Raw genomic sequence first — 25,690 nt, 5'->3', positions numbered from 1 at the left:
TACATTGAAATTGTAGTACCTAATGGAAGTGGTAGCACATATTTTAAATACTAAGGAATTCATAGCATTTCAGTTCTGGCATTTGCTGACGATAGTTGTAATTTTAAATGGCTAGTTATACGGTGTGTGGGTTTCCTTTTGGACGGAGAAGTGTTCTATTACTGTCCACTATACCATGATCTCTCTAATGGGACCGTGCGGGATTAGCCGATCGGTCTTGGGCGCTGCAGTCATGGACTGTGCGGCTGGTCCTGGCGGAGGTTCGATTCCTCCCTTGGGCATGGGTGTGTGTGTTTGTCCTTAGGATAATTTAGGTTAAGTAGTGTGTAAGCTTAGGGACTGATGACGTTAGGTGTTAAGTCCCATAAGATTTCACACACATTTGCACATTTTTCTCTAATGGGCACCTGGATTTGCCCTAGCCTGCGCCATTAAATGTAGGAGAAATTAATGTTCCGTATGTGTTTGTTGCGGATGACTCTTTGCCATTATCTTCAATCTTGATGAAACATTTTCCCAGTCGTAGCAATGGTTTAATAACGGCGGAAAGAGTATTCAGCTATCGCCTGAACCAACCTCAACGAATTATTCAGTATATGTTTGGGATTTGGAGTTCAAAATTCCGAGTACTTTTAAAAACCATTGGTGTGGATCCTATGAAATTAGAAACAGTGGCTCTTCCTTGGGCCTACTTTCATAACATACTTCGAGTAAATACATCATCGATGATCAGATTTATTCCCCCTGGCGCTATGGATGTACAAAATTCTGATCTGAGTTTCATACCAGGATCATGGAGATTTGAAATGTCACCTTCTGAGGCACTTGTCTCCATAAAAAATATTCCGCGAGGATAAGCAAACGATGTGAGGGAAGTATGTAATGAATTTCGCGATTACTTTGTGTCATACAATGGTTCAGTGCTGTGGAAAAATGCTTTCATGTGAGACAACATACCTATTTCTTGACCTTTTAATGTTACCAGAACAGCTATGTTATTGTGTGCGCTGCTTTCCACAGTCAGATTATTACTTCACTATTGATTTGTGAAAGGTTGTTAAATATAGGTAATCACAAGTAAAATGTTCTTAAAAATAAATTTTTAATATACTTTACCATCCTCTGTGCTTTCGTCAATATTTCTGCTTCCTCTGGACTCTACAATAGCCAATAAGTATAATAAAGTATCATAGCTGTACCAACTACATTTCCACGCTTTAAGTTCTTCGTTCTTTGTGCTTTCTGTTTCTGACACAGATATACGTTACATTTTTCGGCCAAACTTTTCAATGTTTTGGTTTTTACATCGTGATTTCTGTACTGTCTAAAAGACACATGCGACAGTCACGATTAGTGTGCATTTTGTCTATGGATTGCGATGTCAATTCTGTGCCCGCGAAAAAGCTGAGGCTCTCCTCTCATTGGACTGTAATTTCAACTCCGATTCAAAGTCTCATCAATAGCCACAATTCGACAGAAGAATCCTTGACCTGCACGTCCGAATCGTTGTTTGAGCAGGGTTACAATGTTCAGGTCAGTGTCAAACAATGTAGGATCCATGCCGCAGAAATTTTTCTCTTCTCCAAATTGTCAGAATATGGAATACTGGTGTTAGGGGAACTCCCGTGGCTTCAGAGAGTCGCCAACAAGTCGCACTGCGATCTTCTTCAACAGCATTAGGCACAAGATTCACACATCGTTCATCTGTTGACGTTTTTTCCCTTCCAGGTCTTGGATTATCGTCTATGCTCGTACGACCACCACGAAAATGATTAACTCAACTTGAAACTGTTCTATGCCTCACTGTAAACTCACCACAATCTTCGCTTGACGCACTGTGAACTGTTGTCCGGTTTTCGCAGCGTTAAGTTTAGATCTCAATGTATGACCTCTGGTCTGCAACAGTCACACTACCTGAGACCCCTCTCACCAATTTTATGTTAGAGTACGCAGTGATAAAACAAAAACACTTGCTTCTTCCGTTAGCTCCCAACTACGTCTGACGTAATTTTTATTGTTGTTGTATCAAGCAATCCAGAGTAACACCAACCTGTGTGTTATTTATGAATTGTTCCTCGTAATAAATGTTGTGGTGCATAATTGTGTGCTTCAGACCAACACCGATTCAAAGGAAGGCCTCGGCGCTTGTTGGCGACGTCACGTCAGCTAGGCACGGCTAACGCCAGGTCTGCCGCAGGCAGAAACGCCTGGACGTGCATATCACTATGAATCTCTTATTTTTGGACAAACTGTTTGGTATTGTTTTGGATTCTGCAGTTTTATTTAGATGAAAGATTTTCTTACTGTCGTAAAGCTACAAATGAAGATCATAGTTCTATATTACTGAATCCTGACGAAACAAACCTAGATTAATATGAGAAGATGCTTTGCCGCATTGCAAGCTTCGGAAATTTAGTTGATCGAAGCTTACCCCAACCCCCTTACAATGAACTCGTATCTTTTATTTATTTGTTTTCGTTTGACATTGTCACTGGAAATGTGAACTAATTTACATGTGTAAATGTCCAACTGTTGCCAGTCATTAGTTTACAGTCGTTTTCAACGAAAGGAATTCTAAACAGGAAACAAAATGGCTTCATAAATCGAAAATACTGCTGAGCTTAAACTTTTTTTAAACATGCACATTTGAAAAGATAAATATTTCCCTCTTGCAACTGAAAGGAGAAACTTTATAAGATAAAAAAAATTTATTTCACAAAACTAGTATCTCTCTTTCGCCTCTTCTTCTGTCCCCCACCCCCTCCCCGAACGTATACAATCACAAGATATTTCATTAACATTCAGTGCTCCTCACTCCATAGTCAACCATACTTAAAGAAGAGCACCAATATGTTTACAGTTTCTTGTAAAAGCAACCCAGAACAAACGTAACTTCCTCAGATTTACAAATAAGGTAAAGAAGCACGAGTTCTGTTGCTGCTGGACCATGAAGTTGTTTTTGTATGTCAATCCTTAAAAAAGTGGAAATTTAAGGTCAGGAGTACACTATTTGTTAAGAAGTGTAATGAATTGCATAATTAATTGATTGCCGAAATCTCTCAGAACAATGTGTGTTGGTCAATTACCGCCAGTAGGTTCACATTTTCCTGTGTCAGAGAGGGAGACACCACCATTATGAGTATGCCTGCAACAGACCTGGCGTTCGCCGTGCGTAGCTGACGTGACGTCACGAACAAGCGCCGAGGCCTTCCTTTGAGTCGGTGTTGTTCGGACACATCGCCCTCTTTCAGTTTCGTCGGCGGAGTTGTGGTTCAAAATGTAGAACAAGAAGCACTCCTCTTCAAAGCTTTGAGGTGACTCTCGTGGTGTCGGGGCTTGACGGCGGCCGCGCGCGGCGTGTTGCCAGGTCCCGCGTGCTGCTGCAGCTGGGCGGCGCGGTGGCGGCGCGCGACCTGCTGTTCGCGCTGGCGACGCTGGGCGGCCAGGGCTGGTGGCAGCCGCGCGCCTCCGCCGGCTGCGTCGCGCTGGGGGTGGCGCTGCACTACGCGCTGCTCGCCGCCGCCGCCTGGACCACGGCCGCCGCCGTGCTGCAGCTGCTGCGCCTCAGCACTGTCGCCGGCGCGCAGGTAGGCCGGCCCCACACAGGCGGACGACAGGGTTTGCCGGAGGTTTCCGGGCGCCACCTTTGCCAGGTAGTTCAGGCACGCCAATGGAAGGCCTCCCTCGAGCAGCTGATGCCCCAAAACCTCTGCTTTCAACCTGTCGCATCCGCATCTTTCCCGACCCCTCCATCTACTATAGTGTTTATCTATGTCCATCCTTTTGCCTGGAGGTTTCGGGGACCACAGCTACACACTACTGTAAAAAAATGAAACGCCTACATCCGTTCTTACGATCTTACACTACTGGCCATTAAAAATGCTGCACCAAGAAGAAATGCAGTTGATAAACGGGTATTCATTGGTCAAATATATTACACTAGAACTGACATGGGATTACATTTTCACGCAGTTTGGGTGCATAAATTCTGAGAAATCAGTACCCAGAACAACCACCTCTGCCCGTAATAACGGCCTTGTTACGCCTGGGCATTGAGTCAGACAGAGCTTTGATGGCGTGTACAGGTACAGCTGCCCATGCAGCTTCAACACGATACCACAGTTCATCAAGAGTAGTTACTGGCGTATTGTGACGTGCCAGTTGCTCGGCCACCATTGACCACACGTTTTCAATTGGTGAGAGATCTGGAGAATGTGCTGGCCAAGGCAACAGTCGAACATTTTCTGTATCCAGAAAGGCCCAGGACCTGCAGCATGAGGTCGTGCATTATCCAGCTGTAATGTGGGGTTTCGAAGGGATCGAATGAAGGGTAACACATCTGAAATGTAACGTCCACTGTTCACAGTGCCGTCAATGCGAACAAGATGAGACCGAGAAGTGTAACCAATGGCACCCCATACCATCACGCCGGGTGATACGTAAGTATGGCGATGACGAATACACGCTTCCAATGTGCGTTCACCGCGATGCCGCCAAACACGGATGCGACCATCACGATGCTGTAAACAGAACCTGGATTCAACCGTAAAAGTGACGTTTTGCCATTCGTGCACCCAGATTCGTCGTTGAGTACACCATCGCAGGCGCTCCTGTCTGTGATGCACCGTCATGGGTAACCGCAGCCATGGTCTCCGAGCTGCTGCAAACGTGGTCGAACTGTTCGTGCAGATGGTTGTTGTCTTGCAAACGTCCCCATCTGTCGACTCATGGATCGAGACGTGGCTGCACGATCCGTTACAGCCATGCGGATAAGGTGACTGTCATCTCGACTGCTAGTGATACGAGCCCGTTGGGATCCAGCACGGCGTTCCGTATTACCCTCCTGAACCCACCGATTCCATATTCTGCTAAGAGTCACTGGATCTCGACCAACGCGAGCAGCAATGTCGCGATACGATAAACCGCAATCGCGATAGGCTACAATCCGACCTTTATCAAAGTCGGAAACGTGATGGTACGCATTTCTCCTCTTTACACGAGGCATCACAACAACGTTTCACCAGCCAACGCCGGTCAACTGCTGTTTGTGTATGAGAAATCGGTTGGAAACTTTCGTCATGTCAGCACGTTGTAGGTGTCGCCAACGGCGCCAACATTGTGTGAATCCTCTGAAAAGCTAATCATTTGCATATCACAGCATCTTCTTCCTGTCGGTTAAATTTCACGTCTGTAGCACGTCATGTACGCGGTGTAGCAATTTTAATGGCTAGTAGTGTATTTATCATGTAGCTACCAGTTTCAGCGCTTCAATGCTCCATCTTGAAGCCTTAGTTGAATTGAAGGGGTTATCAAGATCCATATATGTGCTGCATCAGTGGCCAACATAACTGTTTTCCGCAGAAAATCTGTAACTGTGATGTCAGCACTCCAACCGTCAACTGCCTGGCTGGGCACTGCATCGGCGGAACTGTCATTTGTACTCAATTGATTCACATGAGAAAAGTTTTCAACCTCATTACGGATGCATGACGGGTATTAAGACTTTGAAAATGGAATGTTAGTTGGAGCTAGATACATGGGAAATTCCATTTCGGAAGTCGTTAGGGAATACGATATTCCTAGGCCCACAGTGTCAAGACTGTGCCGAGATTACCAAATATCACGCATGGCCTCACGCCATAGGCAACGCAGTGGTCGATGGATTTCATTTACCTACCGAGGGCAGTGATGTACCTGTAGATTTGTCAGTGTTAACAGACAGGTAGTACTGCGTGAAATAACCAAAGGAATCTATGTGAGATTTACGACTAAGGTATGCGTTAGGAGTGTGAGGTAAAATTTTGGATTAATGACCTATAGCAGCAGAAGAGCGACACGAGTACTTTAGCTAACAACACGACATCGCCAGCAGCTCCTGCCCTAGGCCCGCAACCATATCAGTTGGATCCTAAACGACTGGATAACCGTGGCCTGGTCAGATGAGTCCCGATTTTAGTTTGTAGGAGCTGATGGTAGGGTTCTTCTCTGGTGTAGATCTCACGAAGCCACGGACCAAAGTTTCAACAATGCACTGAGCAAGCTGCTGGTGGCTCCATAATGGTGTGGGCTGTATGTACATGAAATGGGCAGGTTCCTCTGGTAGTACTGAACCGTCATTGATTGAAAATGTTTATGTTTGGCTACTTGGAGACCATACGCAGCCATTCATGGACTTCATGCTCGCAAACAACGGTCTCATGTCACCAGGCCGCAATGTTTCACGATTGGATAGAGGAACATTCTCTACAACTGGAGAAAATGATTTGACCACCTAGATCACCCTACATGAGACCCATAGAACATTTATGGAACGTATTCGAGAGGTCGGATCTTGCACAAAATCCTGCACTGGTAGCACTTTCGCAATTATGGATGGTTATAGATGCACGATGGGTCAATATTTCTGCAGGGGACTTCCAATGACTTCTTCAGTCCATACCACGTGAAAATTCTGCACTACGCCAGGCAAAAGCTATCTCATGACTTTTGTCACCGAAGTTATAAAAGCCACCATCACGCCCCTAATACGTATATCAGTATTTTCATTTGGAAACGCGAGTTAAAGAAGCCAAGCCGTCTAAGAACGGCGAAGTATTTCTCGCTATTTTATTAGCTATGACATTAAAAATATACGAAAGCGAATGTCTGAGAAAAAATAACGACATGCTCTAGTAAATTTGTTAAATGAAATCCGATGTCTCTTGTATCTAATGAAAAATTGGTAACGATTTCTCAGGACAGAATAGAGAAACAAAACATGGTAATTAGAGAAGATATAGCAGCAGAGAGAAGCTTATGAGTAACTGAAATATCTAGCGACAAGAACGTCATTTGAGTAATGTTTAGTGTTGTAACGCCAACAAAAGCCAGCAGTATAACTGTCGTGAAAATACGTCCCACAGAAATGTTTTTAGTTAATTAAATAAAGGTAACTAACTTTTTTTTAGTTTATGATTATTATTTCATGTGGAATGAAGATCAGCAATATGTAAATATAATATGTAAATGTAATCAAACAGAAATAGAACTCTTAAGTACATACAGATTTAAATTTTGATAAACATGTACCTAAGTATTCCTACATCTATATGTCCCGATTCCTTACTAATTCGTCATAATTTCGTGAGACTGGAGTGCGTTTTGCAGACTATCAGTTATTGTATAAATCAGTTGCCCACAGTTAGGATATGGAATACTGTGATTTAGTTCGACAAGCTAAAACTCTCACTATTCAAGAAGAAAGCAGTGTTCCACAGAATCATTTATAAACGACATTCTGGAGTCTCAGATATATTTATTATTGTATAAACGTACGCCAGCTAAGAATTTGATGTTAAAATACTGTTGAAAAAAGAAGATCTAGGTTTTTATTTGGTTTTAAATGTGAAGTATGAACATATACATTGATGCATATCTGGTTTCTGTTTGTTTATAGAGTAGGAAACACGAACTATTATTTCAACAATTTCCCTTTTTCATTTTAATCTCCATTACGTCCTGTCCTAGCTTCAGAAGCGTAGTAAGCAAAGGGAAAAGTGTTTCGACCAGCATGGCATACACACAGCTATTGAATGAGGGGAGGGGGAGAAGGCAAGCGTCTGAGAGGCTATGGGCGTGGGGGTAGGGTACCCACCCCTTCTGCCCAGGAAAATACTTCTGTGAACTGGTTGTGTCTGCACATCCCCCTGCACGCAGATCTCCGTGCCCGAACATCACTGTGTCCGCATATCTCCATGTCAGTCGAGCGGTTCTAGGCGCTTCAGTCCGGAGCCATGCGGCTGCTGCGGTCGCAGGTTCGAATCCTGCCTCTGGCATGGATGTGTTTGATGTCCTTATGTTAGTTAGGTTTAAGTAGCTCTAAGTCTAGAGGACTGATGACCTCAGATGTTAAGTCGCATAGTGCTCAGAGCCATTTGAACCATTTTTATTCTCCATGTCTGCATCTCTGGACCCCAAGTCTTGCCTGCCGCCACACTGACGACTCCCCAGTATAGAAATCTACACCTTGCCTAAGAAGCACATCGCCAACGAGGACACTGCTTCCACGAGGCTGAGCCGTCTAAGCGTTCATCGCTCCCTGTCCATTGCTTAGCACACACCTCGGCCTCCGTCGTCTTCACATGGACACGCACTCACCATTCGCGAAACAACAGGCGTGTGGCTCTCTCCAAGCGGCAATCGTAACTTGGCAGTTAGATAAGTCACAACGCAGTACGAGGCTTAGAGGTGGACCGAGGAAGAGCTTAACGTACTATGGGCATGTGAAATACACTCATGCTCATAAATTAAGGATAATTGCAGAATGTGCTGCCACACAACACAAAACTGACGCTAATAGCATAGGCGCATAGGGAACACACCCGACACAGAGCTGTAAGTCCACGGTATTGGTGATAAGTTGAGAAAACCCTCTCGAAACACACGTGCTACAAAACGCCACTGTTTCCTGCGCATGTAGCCCGACACCAGTATGGGATATGATCACCGTGCACACTTACACAGGCAGCACAACGGATTGGCATACTCTGGATCAGGTGGTCGAGCAGCTGCTGGGGTATAGAAACCCAATCTTGCACCAGTGCCTGACGGAGCTTCAGAAGTGTCTTAGGAGTTTGAAGACGTGCAGCGATACGTCGACCGAGAGCATCCCAGACGTGCTCGATGGGTTTTAGGTCTGGAAAACAGGCAGGCCACTCCATTCGCCTGATGTCTTCTGTTTAAAGGTACTCCTTAACGATGGCAGCTCGGTGGGGCCGTGCGTTGTCATCCATCAGGAGGAAGGTGGGAAACAGCACCCCTGAAAAGGCGGACATACTGGTGCAAAGTGACGTCCCTGTACACCTGACTTTTTACAGTTCCTCTGTCAAAGACACGCAGGGGTGTACGTGCACCAATCATAATACCACCCCACACCATCAAAGCACGGCCTCCATACAGGTCCATTTCAAGGACATTAAGGGGTTGGTATCTGGTTCCTGGTTCACGCCAGATGAAAGCCGGCGAGAAACACTGTTAAGACTATACCTGGACTCGTCTGTGAACATAACCCGGGACCACTGTTCCAATGACCGTGTACTGTATTCTTGACACCAGGCTTTACGGGCTCTCCTGTGATCAGGGGTCAGTGGAATGCACCTTGCAGATCTCCGGGCGAATAAACCATATCTGTTCAGTCGTCTGTAGACTGTGTGTCTAGAGACAACTGTTCCAGTGGCTGCGATAAGGTACCGAACAAGGCTACCTGCAGTACTCCGTGATCGTCTGCGGGCACTGATAGTGAGATATAGGTCTCCTTGTGGTGTTGTACACTTTGGACGTGCCTGGACACATTTCCTGTCTGCTGTAATCGTTGCCATAATCTTGAAATCACAGTTTGTGGCACACGGAGGGCCCGTGCTACGACCTGCTGTGTTTGACCAGCTTCCAGTCGCCCTAATATTCTGCCACTCATAAATGTCATCAAAATGTGTTCTTTGAGCCATTTTCAACACACAGTCGCCATTAGTACGTATGAAAACGTCTGCAAACTTACTCGCTGCACCATACTCTGACATGCACCAACACACCTCTGCGTATGTGGACTGCTGCCAGCGCCACCGTCCGACGACAGCAAGTCAAATGCAACGCATGGTCGTACCCTGAGGTGATTTAAACCCGCAAACCGCCCACCAGAGCGTTGTTTTACCATGTATCAGGATTATCCTTAATTTATGAGCATGAGTGTAGATATATGTGGTTAATGAAGCCGCACAGGGGGATGTGTTTTAGCCCAGGTGGTATTGATCATCTTCGGTACCTTCCATCATCTCTCTCTCTCTCTCTCTCTCTCTCTCTGTCTCTCTCTCTCTCTCTCTCTCTCTCTCTCTCTCTCTCTCTCTCCTTCTCTCTCTCTCTCTCTCGCACACTGCAGTACATCCGAACCGAAGAACCGAATAAACATCAGTCAGATTAGGTACACGTTAGCCCACCGCTCACCGTAGCCAAACTGTTATCCACTGCTCTCTGTCCTCCGCCAGAGATTATCTCTGAAACGCCATACGGTCTGTGTGGAAGACAGGCTTTATTAGAGTGAACATCGAGGCATCTGTCGAATCTGACACCTGTGTATGGGCGTGAAGCGCGAGGTCCAGTGAAAGTCATGCTAGTTACACATAATGTACCTTATTATTACTAGTAACTGGAAGCATTATCACTGTTGGGCTTACATATGTGAAAGAACTTTGATTTCATCAGAGAGAGAGAGTGTTTAAGACCTAGAAAACGTATTGATATGTTTCATAACAAATCCCAAAATATCGTCAAACGACAGAAACAAATTGTAGTCAGTGCTGGAAGTCATTAATATTCGATACTCATAATAATGACATCAACCACGGTCACAGCGGTTGTAGTTATACTCACTGTTAGAAGTGGAAACTACCAAATAATGTGAGATTTGTAACTAATAAGTCTAATCTTGAAAATTAATTAATTTATGATGACAGTTTATTAGTACAGAGTTCACAAGTGTTCTACTGACTGCTGCAGAAAAGGAACTCGAACTCCAGCCAACAAAATTTCGGAGGTTGTCCGAAGATATTTTCTGAGAAACTGTGATGGCTGATCATGGCAAGCAGTTCCGAGGACTACTAGGTAACTAACAAAATACTCGTCTCATTGATACTCGGATAATTACCGTCAGTATGGGGCCCGTATACAATAGGATACATAGAGGAAATACAGAAGATCGAAAAGGGCAGGACGTTTCGTCACTATTTCATTTAGAAACAAGCAGATACCAAAACATACAAAGTAAAAAATTAATGCAATAACCCTCATACAATATTATAACGGGGTTTACTACGGGGCAAGGAGTGGGCGACGAGTTCTCTTCTGGAGTTGGCGATGGAGTGGATGAGAATGGCAGCCAGTCAGTTGATAGAAAACCTTACTGATGAACACGAACAAACGAGGTGCACCACATCTGAAACACACAGGCTGCAAATGGCGGGAGGTGATCCTCGGACCCCAGCACACCTGTAGTCGCATCTCAATGAAGGCATTCCCCGTGTACGGTAACAGCGGACGGGCTGCTACGGCTGCTGGGTAGTGGTGCAGCAGCGAGGCGATGTCCCTGTGCCCAGGTTGGACATTCAGGCAGATGTCGTTGGTTTGTGGCCTGGCGGAAGCAGTGTCATAGATGCAGCGACGACCGCCACAGGCTGTGTGTCATCGGACGGCTCAGTTGCGATGACCTCCCGACAGGCTGATCCTGGGGGTTGAAATCCCGTTCCCACGTGCTGAAGGTTGAACAGCTCACTTCGACATATCTGGACCAGGGATGGAGGCCTGATGTGGAGTCCCTCACACTGAAGCATTGTCTGAGGAAGCCTTGTCTGGTGACGTTGCTGAGCTGGTAGGTCACTGGCTGATATCTGCGGCCTGGTTTCTGTTGCTGGGCTACAGTTCCGGCTTTCGGTGTTTCAGCCGCTACGGTACTGTGATGGGGCTGCTGTCACGGTGGGATACTGTAGCAGTATTGCGTCATTGTGCAATTCTTCCACTCCATTCAATGAACGTTTCCATAAGGTGAATATTGGCCAAATCTTGATCAACCAGACTATCCATATTTCAGTTACCACAAAAGGACAAGGTATACTCAGACATGAGATGCATATTGCGCAAATCTTGATCAACGAAACAATTCATATTTCAGTTGTTACAGTTGACGAGGTACACTCAGTATAGTTCCGGAGACGCGCGAAGATTACAGCTGTATCTCACCATGATTAGACAGATACTGGATTACAAGGTGTGCCAAGGGGCATACATGGAATCAGACCATAATTTAGTAATGAAGAGGTGAAGTTTCAGAGACTCGCGTGGAAGAATGAGTGTGAAAGAACCGAAGTACTGAGGAATGGTGAGATGTGTTTGATGTCTACTAAATATATGGCTGCCAAGATAAGGAATATCACAGTAGGCAGCTGAGTTGAACGGGGAGGGACAAGTCTAAAAAGAGCAATCGCAGGTGTTGGACAGACAGACATAGGTAAGAGGAAGCTTACTGAGAAGAAATCTTGGGTAACAGAAGAAATACTTCAGTTGACAGTAGGAAATATAAAAATGTTTTGGGAAAGACAGGGATAGAGCAGCATAAATCACTTAGGAATGAAATAAATAGGAAGTTCCGAGAACGAACATAAATTTTCTAGAAGAGCCACCCAATATATTGCATCTTCCTTCGTATATCTCTCGCGAAAAGACAATGAAGGTAAAATCAGAGTAATTCGAGCTCACGCGGAGGCTTACTATCAATCGTTCTTCCCGCACACCATTCGTAACTGGAAGAGGAAAGGGGGAAGGGAATGGGTATACAAAGAACCCTCCGCCTCTGGTTTGAGGCCCCAGTGGCTCGTTAAAAGGCTATAATTTAATTACGATTTATTCGGTTAGTGGAACCAATTATCTTTGTTTCTTAAAAATACGTCCACACCAGTAAAATAACCTGTAATATCAAATCAAAAAACGTATAACACAAAACGGAGAGCAATACACAACCCTCAGTGTAAATGAAACCGTGATGCCGCTGCCGATACTATGGGATCAGTTCAGCATAATGACTTCGTGCATTGCATTCAGTGGACCTATACACAATATACATATCGACCAGTTTTTCATCCGTAAGTCTATTCACACTGCAGTCACTATTAATAAACAATTAAGACTGCCAGGAAAGAAACAACACCATGAACTGTGACAAAACCAAACAGTACTGAACGGAGCCTTGAGTGCACTGTGTCAACAAAAAAATACCATGAGTGAAAGTAACAAGTTTGTTTTGCAGACGAGAAACACCGTTCATACATAAGAATGCACTAGACAGTAATATATTCCGTTTTATAAACAACATTTTTATATCGTGGGAACTTAATCTGTCATCATTTTCATCGCCACATTTCTTTCCTTCTTCAGGATGTTAATTAACGACGTGATAGCAATTCCTGTGACTGCTTTTTGTTCACCCTCATTATTAGCGTTTGACTTCCTCTTTCATACCATACCAGCGATCTTCAGCAATGCGCTACCGCTTGTCTCCTCTCCTCAGCACAGCAGTGCCCTCGCGCCAGAAATCAATACAGGACCAAGCGTGGGAGCGTCTGCGCAGTTCGTGACGTCATGAGGAGTGACCATTGTAGTGTGAGGTCAAAGAGATGTTAAAGTTTTTGATGAATATGTACTTCAGGAAAGGTTGAACATTGTACTCATAATACAAAAGAACAGTTTGTAAGTCCGTAAATTTATGCTTGGCTAGTCAGCGACGGTTGAAAATTATCCAGTACTCCTACGGCAAAGAAGTGTGTCAAAGTTAAGTAAATTTGTTATTCATTAATGTAATAAAGTGAACTAATATTTCATGTGTTCCAGTTTGCTAAGACTTGAGATGTTGTATTTTCACACCGCCACATCTCGTCACATAAAACACTGATTTGATTAATGAAAGAGGCCAAGAGCCATTTATTTGCCAGTGTATAATATTTAACTACGTATTGTAATGACGTATTTTGACGATTTACAAGGGGAAATGAATCCAGCGTCACTGACGCGCCTAAGAAACTATAGACTAATTCAGCGCGCATGTAAAAACACCGATATTAAAGACAGACTCTGGAGACATTTGAATATTACAAAACAAGCGCACAACCCATCGTCCACCGCCAGACGATACCACTCTCTTTTTATCTCCTGTAAAATACGAACGCACCATTACATAGGCGTCATTATAAGATTTGTAATTTGTTTAAATCTACAGAGATATACTGTTATTTTGTTGCATGTGAGACTAGTATGTGCGAAAAACGCAGAGTGGTTAATGAATGAACATTTCTGCGTGATTTCTAAACTTTTCAAACCACTCAGACTCTGTCATGGCTAATGATTTAAGTGTTAAAATGTTATATGTGTTTTAAATCCAAGCTCATAATTATAGTGTCAATTACTGTAAATCTGTTTGCTTTGGTTGTTGAACAACCTTAATCATTTACTTCCTATGTGCCAATTTTTTTTCACATTGCCAACCGTGTCTGACGTGTCATTGTGTGGACAGAACAGTCGAGGCCGACGTTAACATACTACTTACATCCCCCCCCCCCCCCCCCCCCGCCTTGTAACATTCTTCCAACTCAGTTTTAAACTGGTCCTGAGGTACATTTTCAGTGCGAGTGGCGTCCGGGAATTTCTTAGCAAACTCTACTTCTCAAGTCGCACATCGCTCGCACAAAGCCTCGCTGTTCCACAATGGTACGCAGCACTTTCTTAACGGGAAAGGGAGCCACGCAAGTATATGTTGCTTCCTCTTCTCAATCTGATGTTTAATAACAATAATATTTCCTTACATCGGATGTTCTCGTGATCCAGAGCCTTCTCCCAGAGCAATCAAAGAATCTACAGTTGCGGCCGGACGAAAGTCACAACAATTTAGATTTGTTTGACCACTTTGGAAACTTTTGCGCCCCCCTCACCTCCCTACCGGCCAATCAACGCGTCATACGATTCTGTGTCGCTGCTGTTCGCTTCACCTAACCCAGTACTGATTGTTTCCCTTTAAGGGGGGTAGGACATCAAACGGGCCGACTTGGAGCAGGAGAGGCACCACACGACATTTTAATTTCTACTGTCTATACTTTTACAAATAACTTCATAAAACTTTGTCAGCATGACCAGGAAGGATTGTGGACTCACTCTCATAGCAGTGCAAGTAGCAAAATACCCTTTTTTTTACATGTGAAATTTCATCATTTTTTCACTTACTACTGGCTGCATTTGTTTCTGTAGATACACTTTTCTTCCTAAGTAAGAGAGATTCCTCGATGAATTTTGCACACCAAACAAGCAGTACATACAGGTGTATGAAACTCTAGAATTTTCCAAATCTGTTAAAAACTGTGGTAAAAATTGAGATAATGAACTATAAAATTTGAGTTTTTTCTAAACAAGAAGCTTGAAATGTAACAGTTCATTCATTTTTTCATAAATTAAATAAACTCTAGAGTTTCATACACATGTAACAATAGTTTGCATGGTGTGCAAAATTCATCGAAGTATCTCTCTTACTTAGGAAGAAAAGTGTGCCTATAGCAACAAATGCAACCAGTAGTAAGTGAAAAAAATGATGAAATTTCACATGTAAAAAAAGGTATTTTGTTACGTTTTTGAGCTTCCACTACTATGAGTATCAATCCTGAATCCTTCCTGATCATACTTTCAACGTTTTATGAATTTATTTGTAAAATTATAGACAGTGGAAATTAAAATGTCGTGTGGTGCCTCTCCTGCTCCAAGTCGGCTCGTTTGACGTCCTACCCCCCTTAAAACAAATAACCCTACAACACTCCAGTTTATCAATTTGCTACAACGTTTTGTTTTGGCTCCTCTAGCCATTTGTAAGGTACTGTGGAACAGGAATTTCAGTTTATATCAGGTCTGTAGACAAGTAAACAATAAATTAATTGCGTAACATTGTTTTTTCGAGGCGGTATTGAAAAGTAAATGATTACCCGTGTTATATAATCACAACGACGCACTGACGTGTGTTGTGTCGTGTGTGTAGGCACGAGTCCCGCACGTCGTGCTGGTGTGTTCGGCGTGTTCGTGGTTGTCGCCGCTGTTGCCGGTGGGGGTGCTGTTGGCTGCCTCGGGACCCTCGGCGGGCTACCCGCTACGTCAGGACAGCGCTTCAGACTTCCTGTGCTACCCGCAAGGAGCCGCCTTCTACGCCTCTGTCCTGCTGCCAACCGCTGCCTGCGTCGTAGTCAACGCCGCCATCTTCCTCTACCTGCTGTTCACAGTGCTCTTCCCGGCCTGCAGCTGTGGAAGCGGCGTTGTAGTTACCAGGTATTCCGCACTTCTCAAAGATACGAACTCACAGTTATTGTAATCTCACCAGACCAAATATTAATCACCATATTAAACGAGCACACTGGTCATTTCGTAGCACCGTACAGCTAGTTCTACTGGCGTAGGACGTGGCAATGGTGTGAAATGCACATGGCACTGGAGTAAGGTGGCTCAACGGAGAGACGATGAGAACGATAAAGACGAGCTATTATGTGAGGAAGTCCCCATGACCAAACCATAAGTCAAATTGTCCGATTTCTTGGTGTACCGATGCGCACTCGTCAACCTGATTACATGGAATGGTATACTACTCACAGTCACGTTACAGGCAATAAGAACAGTGGATGTATAAAGGTCCCATCCTAGCAGACAGAAGACGAGCAGCGAGAGTTGTCAATGAGAACTGATTTCAGACTCGGCAGAAACTGCTGCTGTTCGTGAATGCAAGTCCAGCCTCCGCCATTTTCCGAGTAAATATTCTACATCTACATCTATAATCCGCAAGCCACCCAACGGTGTGTGGCGGAGGGCACTTTACGTGCCACTGTCATTACCTCCCTTTCCTGTTCCAGTCGTGTATGGTTCGAGGGAAGAACGACTGTCTTGAAAGCCTCCGTGCGCGCTCGAATCTCTCTAATTTTACATTCGTGATCTCCTCGGGAGGTATAGGTAGGGGGAAGCAATATATTCGATACCTCATCCAGAAACGCACCCTCTCGATACCTGGACAGCAAGCTACACCGCGATGCAGAGCGCCTCTCTTGCAGAGTCTGCCACTTGAGTTTGCTAAACATCTCCGGAACGCTATCACGTTTGCCAAATAACCCTGTGACGGAACGCGCCGCTCTTCTTTGGATCTTCTCTATCTCCTCCGTCAATCCGACATGGTATGCATCCCACACTGATGAGCAATACTCAAGTACAGGCCGATCGAGTGTTTTGTAAGCCACCTCCTTTTTTGATGGACTACACTTTCTAAGGACTTTCCCAATGAATCTCAACCTGGCATCCGCCTTACGAACAGTTAATTTTATATGATCATTCCACTTCAAATCGTTCCGTACGCATACTCCCAGATATTTTACGGAAGTAACTGCTACCAGTGTTTGTTTCACTATCATATAATCATACGATAAAGGATCCTTCTTTCTATGTATTCGCAATACATTGTGAAGGCCACTGTATTCAGTGGAAATAAGGACATCGATACTTCGTAAGGGCTATTGATCATAGTAGCACATGGAACTGCACGTTTGGACCACGTAACGCAGAAAATTGGCTGTATACATGTAGTATAGTCTGACGATTTTTTTCTCTTTTCAAATGATGCAAGGCATCGAGAGAACCTACAGCCCAATAAGACGGTTATCCCACAGTGTGGGGAGCACATGGTTCAGACCAGAAGTGATTATTTTTGGTTTTAGGGTTGTATCCCATACCATGACTTTGGCAGAATCATTCAAATTACCGTAAACATCAACCAGGATATCGAAATGCAGACTTTCGCAGTGTATTTCACTGATGAAATCTTCTCGGTTTATCAGCCGAGTCGTGACGTCATGTTTTCATAACGTTTCGATGAGTGTCTTACTCGTTATCTTCAGGTGAACTGAAGGTTCCGGGTAGTAAACGCGTCGAAACATTGGCAGGAAACAACATCACGACTCAGCTGATATCCTCAGAAAATTCTTCAATGAATCAGGATGTTTACGTCAAGATTGTCAGTGACCAATTGTTACCTTTTTCCTACATCTTCATGATGAGCAGAGATGTGCTAATGTATTATTTTTCGGTGTAAGTTATTCCGATAATCGTTATTTTTCGGTAACAAATATTTTCGGTAGTTATTTATGACAGTGAGAAATAACAATTTACGAATATATCCTTCCCTCTCTTATGACAAGTGTGCTGAAAATGGGATCTTCCAAGGCGACAACAGCCATTTTCACATAGCTGCATACTTTCGTTCTTGCTTTGACGAACATTAGGATACAGAATTGCACCTTGACAGGCGTGTTAAATTACTTAGTTCGCTCCGGTAGAAAATGTTTGGGAATGTTTGGAACAGTGAATGAAATATAACAGTCCACATCCCTGCAATACGGTAGATCACTGATTAACAAACAGCACTGCAAGACGTTCCGCCTACGATCCAGCAGCGTACAAAATCACATTTGCTGCCGAAAGTGTGGCCTCGTAACAGGTGCTGGCGCCTATAACTCAAACGCCCTGTAGCGTCGTTGTGTGGCGTTTCCAGTCACGTGTTCCTGTTTTCGATTTCTTCCCCAAGATACCCTCTGCAACCTCCCGCAGTTTGTCTCACCATTTCTGGGAGGCTCTGTATTATTTACGAGAAATTTCACTAGGGCATAAACACACTGGGAGGCAGCAGTTAGTAACCCCAGTTTCTTCAACAGGCCTCTACATGACGTTCTTGGGTATACACAGCTGGTATTTTATATTCCACGCTTTTAGACTCGGACTGCTCTGTGAATTATCCCAAAAAATTATGATATTATGGAATGAAACTAAGCGAAGTATACCAATTATTTTGTTTTTATATTCCTTGTCTCCGGTAATATCTGGATCGGAAATAGGTATTGTTTAACCCTTGGAGTCATAAGTGCCTGCATTACCTTAAAACGAGTACTAAATACTGGTATTAAAGGAAATATGATCAAACTTTGAAGGGGTTGGTAGCACATAATAAGTAACAAAGTGTTTATTTTGATATTGTGACCTTGATTTTAGTCTAATACGAAACACAATATTAAAAATTACTATATAATTTTCGAGAATAGAATAATAAACTGTCAATTTCACTGAGCCACACCAGAATATTTGCTCATTAAAAGTAATACTCTGTACAAATAACTCCCCCGTGTTCTTTGCATATATTATTTGTGCATTTGCAGAATGATTGATCACTTTTCGGTCTAATCGACATGGGCCAATGAAGCATCTTCTTTTCGATGATCTTCTAGTTTCCACAAACTTCGTCTGTTCGCGAGAAATTCCAAAGCGTTCTCCATGTGAGAAAAGTTTTGCTTTCATTAACTCTTGCTTCCGTGTAGTTCGCATGTTACTGTGAAAATAATCAAAAGATATTTATTGCTTTTAAATCCAATACATTTGTCTATAAGACAAATGTTCGATCTTCTTGACTGTCCCTTTCAAGCGTATGTACGTGCCTTATGATATAAGAAAATCAATTCCTGATTTACATTCATTATAGAATAAAACCTTCCCTTACTAGTTATTAAGTCTTTCACCTACAATGGCGCTTTGCTGCAGAGACTTAGCAGTGTCGTACAACGTATAACCGCCAAATTGTCTTTCCAGTTAAAATGATGGATATAAAATATCCCTGGACGTGAAACCATTCATTTCGAATGGATTTTCCTTTTTGGTTTCTCTCTATCTTGCTGCATCAAGTGGAATATTCACGATATTGTGTATTTGTATTCTACTGATTGTTGGCAGTGGTTTACTCGATTAATCATTGCTTGTTTCACTTGGGACGATGTAAGGGGTCTGCTCGTTTTCCTGACTGCTATCAGTCTCTGAATCTCTACTATCTTCTTGATCAAAGAGAGCTTCATCTTCAAGCTACTCAGTAATAGTTGATTCAAAATTCCGATAACTTGTGCTAACTTCTGATTATGTTCTTCCGCCTATTACAGATAGTCACTGTAGGTCGCGGAATATTGAATTCCCTAACGATTTCCAAAGTGGAATATCCCATGCGTCTAGGTCCTACTACCATACCGCGTTCAAAGTATGTTAACAACCGCCGTGCGCCCATGATCACGTCGGATATCTTTAGACATGAATCACCAGAGTTCAATATGGTTCAAATGGCTCTGAGCATTATGCGACTTAACTTCTGAGGTCATCAGTCGCCTAGAACTTAGAGCTAACTAAACCTAACTAACATAAGGACATCACACACACACAGCCCCAGGCAGGATTCGAACCTGCGACCGTAGCGGTCGCTCGGCTTCAGACTGTAGCGCCTAGAACCCCACGGCCACTCCGGCCGGCAGATAGTAAGGTATCTATGTTTTAAGTAAGGAATAAAATCATCGTACGTACGTACATCTCGGGGAAGCAATTTTGGTAGGAGACCACATCTTCACTGTTCCACCAGGTGGATAACATTATCTGCGCGCAGCTCTTTGTACGGGAAGTTGCTGCTTTGTTTGGGCTCAACCATTCCTTTCTTGTCCGTACGTTAGCTTAAAGTTACCATTTATTGTCACCAGCAACGGTAGAGGACAGGAATGATCGGTGTTGTTCCAGAGCCAATTGATGAAGAGCGAGCAGAGATGCACATAAGACCACTGGGAGAGTTTTGTGATTTTGGCTTAGGACATGAGGAGCCCATACACATGCAAATGTCGCGCGATGGCGGAATGATCACAGTTCACCACATTGGCAGTTCTCGGGCACATTTACGTGGACCATTGTGGATTAATGCGTTTAAACGATCTTCATCAAACCCCAAAGGTGTTCATGAACGTGGAGAATCACCAATGTCAAATCGATTCACCTTAAAAGGAGCAACCGTTTTCTTGCCTTTCTCTGCCCAACGGCATTATCACACAATTTCACAGAACGTTGGTGATATTTTTTATCGCCTTTCTTACATAGAGGTTTAACTACAACATATTTCAGATACTCTGGAAATCTTCCAGTGATAAATGACTCGTTACGTAACTAGCTTGATATTTAAATAAACTCAAAAGCACACCCTTTAATTAATTCGTGTGCCTTCTCATAATTTTGTTTAGTCATTTGTGTCAAATTGACGTTGTAAACAGAAATAGATCCCAGTTCTCGGAAAGTGATTTCACCTCTCGCACGCACACTGACAGGCAGTTTAGTCAAAAATGACGTGCGGTGAGCACATTGGCAGTGTGCCACTGCTGTACCTAAATAACACTCTGTGACCAGAGTCGAGTGGAAGGTATGGGAGTTCAGTTAGGTAACATGAGTCTTGCGACGGTTCTGGCAAAGAGGAGAATTAATCTATTATTTTATGTTTCGACATTAGGAATTTCCTCTCGGATGAATAATTTCAATAATGTTTGTTAGCATATGTATAAAAATTAATGATTACAATCGATTACCTTGGTGGTGCTTTATCTGAGTCCACAGGGTCTTCAGTCTCTTTGTAATACAGAATTATTTTGAACGTAGTTTAAGAAGACGTAATGCTTTACGGATAGAGGTACCAAGTCAAGTACTGGAGTTTTTTTCTTTTTTCATTGGTGTACGTTGTTATTGCAGTTGCATTACTGCCATGTGTTTAGTAAATGACTATGGAGTCTTTCAAATGAAATGCTATGCATATTTGTGCCATTTCTGAAAGTAAATTGTTTATGTAATTCCGAATCTAATGTGGTGATTTGCGAGCGCTTGATCGAGTCATTTGTTTCACTGGCTTATCTGTAACAAGTTCTGAAGAAGTGAAATCTCGACGAAAGAAGGATAATTTTTCAGACTGTGTGTTGTAATTTCAAGACGGTCTCCGAATAAATTTAATTTGTCTGCTTGTGATAAAATGGGTTCTGTTTCAGCGTCATCAATGGACCTTTATTTTCTTTCTATTAGACAACAGGAAAAAGACCTTCACTACTCGTATACATGTAAATTCGAGTTTCTAAGAATGCATTTACAAATCTGAACATACAGATAATGATTTGTGTACGTACGTTGTTTCCATATGCAGTACTTTTCCTGTTTTTCTATATTTTGCATTACAGTTGTTTTCCCTTCACCGTCTGTCGTCAGAAGCCATATAGTCCTTAAACTATAAAAGTTACTGGTCTAGAACTTTTAGGGCTGGGAATATCGAAGTAAGGCCCAGCATTAATTAATTCTATGTGAATAGGTTGGTGTTGCTAAAAGTTTTTTGAGGCCAGAGAACAGATTTCCGTTGCAGAAAACTATGTATTCATTTATTATTTGGTTCCTTCGATTGTGACTTTTTGTATTTTATAGCTTTCTTCAGTTATTAGTTTTTAGGGGTGCCTGTTGTTATGCCCGAGAGTTTTAAAGCCAGTGTTCATGGATATTCAGCAAACGTAGAATGACAGCTGTTACCTTCTAAGGCTCTTCTGTGCGAATGATATTAAAGTTCTACTTGTTTATTCAGTATAAATTGATTTTCATTTCTGGCACGTCAGTTGTTAAGTACCAGATGTGTTGTTTTTGTCTGTATTTGTATTGATTGCCCTCTGTGTTAGCTGTTCTGTAGGCTATTTTTAGTCTTTGTTTCTTGTGCACGTTGCCTACCCTTTGAGATACTTTGTTGCTGTAAGTGAGAGTGCATCATCTGCTTGTTTTCGTGGGTATTTAATGATCATGTGTGCATGTGTGTTAGTGTTGAACTATTTGTTTTTGTCTGGTATGTGCCCTAGATAATCAAATTAATAGCTATAGAAATGGAAGTGGAAAAAAATGGATATGACACAAACATTGCAGAGAAACTGAATTACAAAACTAAAACAAAAATAAAGAGGGCAATTATCACACAAAAACAAGCAGTTCGTTGGCCAAGTATTTTTGTACTTACTTTTTTCATACAGCAGCTGAAGTATTTCTTCTGTTACCCATAATTTCTTTGCAGTTAACTCCTTTGTACCTATTTTTCTTTCCAATAGCTGTGATTGCAGTTTTTTGACATGTCCATTCCTCTTCCACTGAACTAACTACCGAACTATTATCCATCTCGGTATCTATAACCACAGAGAACCTAGGTGCATTTATTCATTTCTTAGTACATCCGTAACCCCCTTCTTTTCGAACTGATTCTGCCTGACAAGTCTCTTAAATTTCAGCCTACTCTTCATCACTTCTACATTGTGATCTGAGTCTACATCTGCTTCTGGGTACGCCTTACAGCCCAATATCTGACTTAGGAATGTCTACCTGATCACGATGTAATCTAAATGATATCTTCCTTTATCTCCAGGCTTTTTCCAATACACCTCCTCCTCCAGTGAGTCTTGAACGGAGTATTCTCTATTACTAGCTGGAATTTATGTTTCTCCTATCTCATTCCTAGTACCAAGCCCACATTCTCCCGAGGTCCTTTCTTCTACTCCTACCCCTACAACCGCATTCCAGTCCCCATTACTAACGGATTTCCATATCCCTTTACGTACTGAATTATCTGTTCAATATCCTCATATACTTTTTTCTATTTCTTCATTTTCTACTTATGACATCGGCATGTTCACCGAACTATCGCTGTCGGCGTTGTTTACTGTCGATTTCGATGAGGAGAACCCTGTAAGTGAACTGTTCACAGTAATTCACTCTCTAGTTTATTTTCCTGTTCATAAGGAATCCTACTCCCGTTATACCATTTTCTGCTGCTGTTGTTATTAGCCTGTATTCATCACACCAAAAGTTAGTAGTGGAAAATAACACGGGTGAAGTGTACAAGGGTGCAGAGGAGAGAGGGTGGGACGGGGCCACGCCGATTGATAGTCGTTTGTGTGGAAAAATTTTCTAGAACCGGTTCTGCTTGTACTTTTTGAGTTAGCATGCGCCAGCTAATGAGATTCACCGTCTAGTACATTTTTCGCTGATACAGGTATTTCTGGCGGATGGGGCATTGGGATGTCCCATCGCCTTAAGCGACCCGTGTTGAATACGTACGGTTAGTGTCGACACTGGCAAGAGTAATACACTACTGGCCATTAAAATTGCTGCACCAAGATGAAATGCAGATGATAAACGGGTATTCATTGGAAAAATATATTATACTAGAACTGACATGAGATTACATTTTCACGCAATTTGGGTGCATAGATCCTGAGAAATCAGTACCCATAACAACCACCTCTGGTCGTAATAACGGCTTTGATACGCCTGGGCATTGAGTCAAACAGAGCTTGGATGGTGTGCACAGGTACAGCTGCCCATGCAGCTTCAACACGATACCACAGTTCATCAAGAGTAGTGAGTGGCGTATTGTGACGGGCTAGTTGCTCGGCCACCATTGACCAGACGTTTTCAATTGGTGAGAGATCTGTAGAATGTGCTGGCCAGGGCAACGGTCGAACATTTTCTGTATCCAGAAAGGTCCGCACAGGACCTGCAACATGCGGTAGTGCATTATCCTGCTGAAGTGTAGGGTTTCGCAGGGATCGAATGAAGTGCAGAGCCACGGGTTGTAACACATCTGAAACGTAACTTCCACTGTTCAAAGTGCCGTCAATGCGAACAAGCGTGACCGAGACGTATAACCAATGGCACCCCATACCTTCACGCCGGGTGATACGCCAGTATGGTGATGACGAATACATGCTTCCAATGTGAGTTCACCGCGATGTCGCCAAACACGGATGCGACCATCAAGATGCTGTAGTACACCTTCGCAGGGGCTCCTGTCTGTGATGCAGCGTCAAGGGTAACCGCGGCCATGGTCTCCGAGCGGATATTCCATGCTGCTGCAAACGTCGTCGAACTGTTCGTGCAGATGGTTGTTGTCTTGCAAACGTCCCCATCTGTTGACTCAGGGATCGAGACGTAGCTGCACGATCCGTTACAACCATGCGGATAAGATGTCTGTCATCTCGACTGCCAGTGATGCCTTGGGATCCAGCACGGCGTTCCGTATTACCCTCCTGAACCCACCGATTCCATATTCTGCTAACAGTCATTGGATCTCGACCAACGCGAGCAGCATTGTCGCGATACGATAAACCGCAATCGCGATAGGCTACAATCCGACCTTTATCAAATTCTGAAACTTCATGTTACGCATTTCTCCTCCTTACACGAGGCATCACAACAACGTTTCACCAGACAACGCCGGTCAACTGATGTTTGAGTATGAGAAATCGGTTTGAAACTTTCCTCATGTCAGCACGTTGTGTGAATGCTCTGAAAAGCTAATCGTTTGCATATCACAGCATCTCCTTCCTGTCGAATAAAATTTCGCGCCTGTAGCACGTCATCTTCGTAGTGCAGCAACTTTAATGACCAGTAGTGTAATTTATTGGTAGACCTTACTGTGTTTATCATCAGATTCGTGAATGTGAACAAACCGTGACTTCTGTGGAATAATCAAATTTTGATTTGTGAATAAAAAGGATGTAGTTGAGTGTTTTGTTGTTGATATTTTGATAACCTATCTGGTAATTATGCTTTGCTGCAGAGAACTGTTTTCATCAATAGTTGCCATTTTCACGTGGTATTTATTTATAGAAAAGCCACGGGCAGTAGTAGGCAAACGGTTTCTTCATATGCTAGGCGTTTATAAGTTGCCTCCTTTCGGAACATCCGACTGCCCACAAATTGAATCAAGTGTAGTATTTCAAGAAAGGTAGGGGCGTCTCAACGATCATCACCACGCCGTTTGTACAGACACGTTGAGTGTTCACAGGAGTACTGGAGCGGTGCTGCTGCTGCAGCGGTGCGTGGGCAGCGTGCTGGCTGGGGTGACGCCGTGACGCGGCTGCTCTCTTGTTGCAGACACGGGCCCTCGCAGCTGCGGCGGCGCGCCCTCACCGCGGTGATGCTGTTCTTCCTGCTGGGCCTGCCATGGCTGCTGGGGCCGCCGGCCAGGGTGCCTGCGCTCGCCTACCTCTTCTGTGTCGTCGCCACGCCGCAGGGGTAACTGCCATCTCCACTTTCTCCTATACTTCATTGACCTTTCAGCTGGTTTTATTGTTTTATTTCTTTATTTATTTATTGTTCCGTGGGACCAAATTAAGGAGAAGTCTCCATGGTCATGGAACGAGTCAACACATGAAATTATAACACGATATTATAAACAGATAAAATGAAATATAAA

At 43.4% G+C, this 25,690-nt stretch overlaps 1 protein-coding gene across 1 annotated transcript in view; it reads left to right on the top strand.

Moving 5' to 3' along the window:
• The window catches only part of LOC126455904 (uncharacterized), a 290,245-nt gene that overhangs the window by 251,476 nt on the left and 13,079 nt on the right, over positions 1-25,690 (top strand). The window contains exons 11-13 of the mRNA XM_050091661.1: positions 3,308-3,587; positions 15,590-15,873; positions 25,369-25,509. Coding sequence (XP_049947618.1) covers positions 3,308-3,587; positions 15,590-15,873; positions 25,369-25,509 — 705 coding nt within the window. The remainder of the gene's footprint in view (positions 1-3,307; positions 3,588-15,589; positions 15,874-25,368; positions 25,510-25,690) is intronic.

This window comes from Schistocerca serialis, chromosome 2 (genome assembly GCF_023864345.2).
Source record: "Schistocerca serialis cubense isolate TAMUIC-IGC-003099 chromosome 2, iqSchSeri2.2, whole genome shotgun sequence".
In the NCBI taxonomy this organism is placed as follows: domain Eukaryota; kingdom Metazoa; phylum Arthropoda; class Insecta; order Orthoptera; family Acrididae; genus Schistocerca; species Schistocerca serialis.
Note: the sequence above shows the minus strand (reverse complement) of the source record. Positions and strands in the feature narration are given on the sequence as shown.